The 6,029-nt window shown below is 49.4% G+C and overlaps 2 protein-coding genes across 2 annotated transcripts in view; one reads left to right on the forward strand and one right to left on the reverse strand.

Moving 5' to 3' along the window:
- Positions 1-1,651, reverse strand: part of PFICI_00849 (ATP synthase subunit alpha) — a gene marked incomplete at both ends in the record, with an annotated part of 2,802 nt that extends 1,151 nt beyond the window's left edge. The window contains 5 exons of the mRNA XM_007829430.1: positions 182-658; positions 713-833; positions 887-943; positions 1,181-1,338; positions 1,580-1,651. Of these exons, the coding sequence (XP_007827621.1) occupies positions 182-658; positions 713-833; positions 887-943; positions 1,181-1,338; positions 1,580-1,651 (885 nt within the window). The remainder of the gene's footprint in view (positions 1-181; positions 659-712; positions 834-886; positions 944-1,180; positions 1,339-1,579) is intronic.
- A 2,639-nt stretch (positions 1,652-4,290) lies between these two features.
- Positions 4,291-5,414, forward strand: PFICI_00850 (uncharacterized protein; the record flags this gene model as incomplete). Its single annotated transcript, XM_007829431.1, has 2 exons — positions 4,291-4,667; positions 4,727-5,414. 2 exons carry the CDS (start codon positions 4,291-4,293, stop codon positions 5,412-5,414), a joined length of 1,065 nt encoding a protein of 354 aa, XP_007827622.1.
- Between the last annotated feature and the right edge of the window lie 615 nt (positions 5,415-6,029).

The raw sequence follows: 6,029 nt of genomic DNA on the forward strand, positions 1-6,029 counted from the left end.
CTTCTTCTTCTTCTTCTTCTCTCTCTTCTTCTTCTTCTTCTTCTTCTTCTTCTTCTTCTCTCTCTTTTCTCTCTTTTTGTCTTTCTCTTTTTCTCTTCTTTTTTTTCCTCTTGCCTTTTCTTTTTCTCCCCTTTTGGGCAATGCAAAGAAAATATAATAAGGGAAGAACATGAGTACTTACAATGGAGGCACCAGTGAAAGGAGCAATGTATTGGAGAGGAGCGGCCTCGGAGGCGGTGGCAGCAACGATGACGGAGTACTTCATGGCGTCGTTCTCCTCGAGGGTCTTGACGAGCTGGGCGACGGTGGAACGCTTCTGGCCGACGGCGACGTAGATACAGTACAGCTTCTTGGACTCGTCGTTGGAGTTGTTCCAGCGCTTCTGGTTGAGCATGGCGTCCAGAGCGACAGCGGTCTTTCCGGTCTGACGATCACCAATGATCAACTCACGCTGGCCACGGCCAATGGGGACCATGGCGTCGACAGACTTGAGACCAGTCTGGACGGGCTCCCTGACGGACTGACGGGGCAGGATACCAGGGGCCTTGAGCTGAGCACGGCGCTTCTCCTTGGTGTTGAGAGGGCCCTTTCCATCGATGGGGTTACCGAGGGCGTCGACAACACGACCGAGGAGCTCCATGCCGACGGGGACATCGACCTGTTACTTGGTGAGCTGGTGCCGCGCAAACATGAATAGGAATGAATTGCTTACAATCTCACCGGTACGCTTGACGGTCTCACCCTCCTTGACCAGACGGTCAGAACCGAACAACACAACACCAACCTGGCCAGCCTCCAGGTTCATGCACATTCCCTTGACGCCAGAGGCGAACCTGTCATCTGTCAATTCGACATTCTCGAAGATGATGGAGACGATGATACGTACTCGACCAGCTCCTCGGCCTGGACGTTGGCCATACCGTGCACACGGGCGATACCATCACTATAATGAGCAGGTTAGCAATTAGTCCGATTCAGAAAATGCCCGAGCCCAATAAATATCGCATCGGCAGCTCCGTCGATTTTGTAATTCATCGCAATGCATCGTGTTGGTGATGCCGAGAGCTTGCCGTGATATATGTCGTGGGTGAGACTTGGGAGATTGTTTGGCGCATGAAAATCCCGACTCCGGGCTCCACTTCTTGTAGGTTGCAGCTGTGATGTAGATATATTGACATACCCGACGGAGAGAACACGGCCAGTCTCGGCCAGGTTGGTCTCCTCAGCGACACCGCGGATTCTTTGCTCGAGGATGGAGGAGACCTCGGTGGGCGAGGCCTTGGCCTCGGCGTAGGATCGGGTCTGGACGTTGAAGGCGGCGGGTGCGGCATTTCGGGCCTGCGAAAAACAAAAAACGTTGACGTTAGCCGAGAGCGCGGCAAGAGGAGACAGCTAGCCCCAACAGCTCCCGACAGCTTCCAAAAGAGGCTCAAAACAATTCCATCGAGCTCAATTGAGCTGTTGACATGTCGGAGAGATGGATCGAGCGTGGTCGCGGACGAGGCTGGATGGGAATTGGTGGCTGATGGGGGGAGCTGGAGGTCGACCTCTTGTCTCTTGTTGTGTGTGGTAAACTTACCGCAAGCACTCTGCCAGAGGCAGAGAGGGCGCTCACGGCGCGCGTGGACTGACGGACGGCGTTGCGGAACATATTAACGAGGTATATATGATCCTCTGGGGGAAAGGAGAATCAATTGCAGCGGGATGCAATTGATACGGAGAGGAGATTGGGGGTTGGTAGAATTGACTTGAGATTTTGCAATTGGGACTTTCCAGGCGAAGTGCAAGTTTCTCACGAAGCACCAAGGGGAATGGGAAAAGGTGGACCCGAATGGCCCGCTAAACCAAAAGTGTTCGTTCCGGCTCCTCTTCTAGCTCACAGAAGCCAGATGTGAGCCTGGCCTGTGCGTTGCTCGGACTGTGTGCCAATTGACTTTTCTTGCTCACCAAGCTCACTTGCTGGATTTTAGGACTTTTTTGAATTTTGTTTTCCCCCAGCTATTGATCGGACATGCGGCCGAAATGTTTACCTTGACATGTCACCAATCCTGAATCTTTCTCCAGCAACATCTCGACTCTAGATGTAGCGTTGGAATTTCATCGTCCTTGTGCTGTGTGTTCCTGCCGGCTGTCCCGTTTCCTTCCGCATTCATGCTCATCATGCAGTGAGCTCTCCAACTCATCTTTAGTCCGTGCGAACAGCCTCTCCACCCAACCCCCAAGCACGGTACATCCACTCTAGCTTTGCTCCAAGTTCCACTCTTTGAATGCTGCAGCGTGACTTGAGAGAGCTCAAAATACTCTGGAGTCTTGATCGCGTCATGGCTTTGCAAGAACATTCAGAAAACCCTCACGGGCATGGTCGTCGACGAGACACGATCGAATGAATAATTATGATTTGCTTTCTTGTATGTTTCCTTCCATGCACTTGCCAATGATTCCTGGGCTCTTCCTACAACGACCAACATGGATTTTGAAAAATTCCCTCAGTATCGCTGGCATCGCGACTAGGTGGATCGGAGGGTAATCGGAGCTCAAACTACGTGGCTACCGTGTAGGTATTCAGCATCACCATCTACTACTGCTGCCGGATAATCTATCAACTTCTAGAAATGCTTTTCAAACTCAACAGCTTGCGGCGAATGTAGGATGTAGGAAACAGCAGCAAGATGGGAAGGACCACAAGCTTCAGGTATATCTGCACATAGATCTCGACCACAATGGCTCCCTCTCGCATTATACTTCCGTACCACTAATTTGCTCTGGACCTGGACGTCGAGGCTTATAAAGGTGACGAGTAGACACTCATTTGTTACCAGCCTAACTGATAATATGCGCTCCTACGCTGGCTTACATGGCATTTTCATGTCCCTATGAGGCACGACTATGCTTAAAAGAAAAACGTGGATTGGGACCGTGTCATTACAATGCTGACTTACTTTTCATTGGACCTCCATTCTTACTATGATCTGATGATTCGTCAAAGGGGCAGCCTTGCTTGGATGCCTCCTGATGCATTCCATTTGGGACATGTTGCTACAAATATAGACTGACAACTCCTGATCGACCAGAAAAACATTGGGCATGGCTCAAGCGTATTGCTTCGTTCCGTCGTTATATTATTAAAAGTGTTTGAATAGATGCCGACAGCATAATTAGCTCTGCGATAGCAGCTCAAGCAATACTTATGTGCTACGTATTTGCCTTCTGTGTTAATAAGGAAGGGGCAAAAAGAAAAAAGAAGAAGGGGGGAAAAGAAAAGAAAAGAAATTATAGATGTAGTGTCCCGAAGACTTTCAAGGGGGAAGAGATAGATGCAAGTGTCCGTGGATACCGAATACGGGATCGTAATTCGAGACCATATGGAACGACTTGACTGATACTATAGACTTCCGAACAAATTGGTTTTCGGTTGGAAAGCCAAGGTTTTGTCACACTCTCTGTAGATTCGCGTTTGGCCTTGTTCAAGCTTTCCATTGATTGGCGGTTCTCCATTCTGTCAAGACGACTAATACCTTGTGACAAAAGCTGATTCGTTAATGGACGTCTGGCAAGTATTTGTGGTTTTTTGCGGTCAACCGGCTCGGCCGAATGAGAGGGCATAGGCAAGTATTTCTCTCATGGTTATGGTTTGGGCTCCAAACACACAGTCTGACGTATGCTTGAAAGCTTCAAATCTGGTGATGTAAAGACTTCCCTTGTCCGGGCGATTTCCGGAACTGGCACTGTTTCGAGGCGTCCCCGGAATCTTCAGCTAGTAATTGCCATGAATTCGGAGACGTCTTCCATCTTCATTCCAATCAATTGAGTAAGCCGTCCCAGTCACTGGTGGGTGCTCGGCATGCCGGCTGACGGGCAGTTCCATTTTGACTCATGGTGGGTTAGGGCTGAAGGGTCTTACACGTTATGCTTGGCTCTCAACTGTGGTCTTCGGATATGACACCAATAAAAGTCAGCGCCAACCGTCCGAGGGATCAACGACGTAACGGTTTATACGAGACACAATGCAAAGGTACACATACTATTTGACAGTCATCAATGCCAAGCATCTTATATGGTGGGTTCTATTGCCCACTTTCACCAGGCGAGCCGTGGCCAAGAACGATCTTGGATGCATAGATCGTATAGCCCATTACGTTAGAACACAAGATGGTCATAAGTGGACATGTCCAAGGGCTAAGAACGTTCTAGATGTCAGCATTTAAAAGTCGAACTCTCCTATATAAGTTAAAACACCAAGAGCATGAGCCATGGTGCCGATGAGCTAAGAATTACCGAACCGTACTCAACATGGCCACCGTGACTGCAACGCCAACATCGGCAATCTATGCTCGACACAACTTGGGTCCTCTCACAGTACCATTTGAAGCACCGGCCTCTTGTATCTATAATATCGCTGAATGCGACACCTGCACAAGGGGCTGGCGCGCGCAGTCGTGCACATTTGACGGTGCCTACCCGGTGGACGACTCGGCCTGCTGGCCGCCCAGGGCGACGTATGCGCCAACAACGCAGCCCGGTTTCAATGGTTGGGGGTTTTACTCTCCGGGCACTCTGTGCCCGAGTGGATATACACCGAGCTGTACAAAAACAAACGGTCTGGATGGGGGGTTTCCCTTTCAGTACGACCTCGTGAGCTCAGAGACTGCCATTGGATGCTGTCCAACGTGAGTGCAAAATCTCGCTCCTCATTCCAGAGATCTCTCGACTCAAGTGTCAATTATAGTGGTTTCAGTTGTACTCTGGACAAGAATGAAAAGCAGACCTGCGTGACGATAGCAATGTCTACATCAATTACCACGGCGACATGTCCTGGCCAAAACAGTGGACAGCCCTCGGTTTTCCACTACAAGACGCTGCCATCAAGCGTACCGAGTAGTACCATTTCGTCCGAGAATGCTATAGCCCCAGGCTCTGTCGTCAGCAACTTTACGTTATTAGCCCCGTTATTCCAGCTGGTATTCCAACCGTCAGACTTGACCACGACTATGGGTGGTCCAACGGCTACATCTTCAAGTGACGTCTCGCGTTCAACGGCAGCGACCAGTGGCGCCTCGAATCAGACGACCAGTGATCAGGGCACCACTGGCGGTCTGTCCACCGGAGCAGCGGTGGGCATCGGTATAGGCGCAACTGCTGGCCTGGTTGGCCTGCTAGTCCTAGCATACTTTGCATGGCGCTCGAAGCGACGAAACAGGGGACCAGAAATGGTATCAAGTGCTGCGTCTTCATCGTCTACAGGTAACCCGACCATGTACTCGGAGCTGTCGTCCGCGGCCATGCACCAAGCGCCCTCTAGCAGTATTGCGCCGAGTGAGCTTGCAGCTTCGTCCGAGATACACTCGCAGAATATTCGCCCAAACACGCAGGACTATAATCAAAAATCATTAATGTCTGTCAAAAACAGTATCTGAAAGACGATTACGCAGATGAGCTCAAATCTAACGGCCGCATATCTTTTCCGAGTCTGGACCAGGCACATGAGCATGAACCACGTTCCACACCGGAAAAATCAATCATATAGCACGACAGGGCAGTGTATTGTATAATGTATATCGATGTTACACATGGACAATTAATTCCATATTACCACCTTTGTTGATTTGTTTTCATGATAATCGTCCAATAATAAAAGAAAGAAAGAAACAAGAAAAGTACACTCTGATAACTATTCGCTAATTAATAGTCCCGCTAATAATCAAAAATCCAAGAGGTTTTGGGTACCCTGATGCCCGCCTCTTTCTCTGCAGATCAACCCACCCACGGACAACACAACTCCAGATATTCCGTTGCATCTCTGATGCGTGAAGCCCGGTACGGATGCCCAGAGGGCAAACTGTTGAAAAACCAAGATTTGGGTAAAATCACTCTATTTACAGCAGCAAAAATCCACCCTCCTGTGCCCCCCCCCCCCCCACCCCTTTTTTTTGGGGGGGATTTTTCAACAAAAGAAAATGGAAAAACAAAAGAGAAAAAAAAGAAGAGAAAAAGAAGAAGAAAAAGAAGAGAAAAAGAAGAGAAAAAGAAGA

The sequence above is a fragment of the Pestalotiopsis fici genome (genome assembly GCF_000516985.1).
Source record: "Pestalotiopsis fici W106-1 unplaced genomic scaffold PFICI_Scf_1, whole genome shotgun sequence".
Lineage (NCBI taxonomy): Eukaryota > Fungi > Ascomycota > Sordariomycetes > Amphisphaeriales > Sporocadaceae > Pestalotiopsis > Pestalotiopsis fici.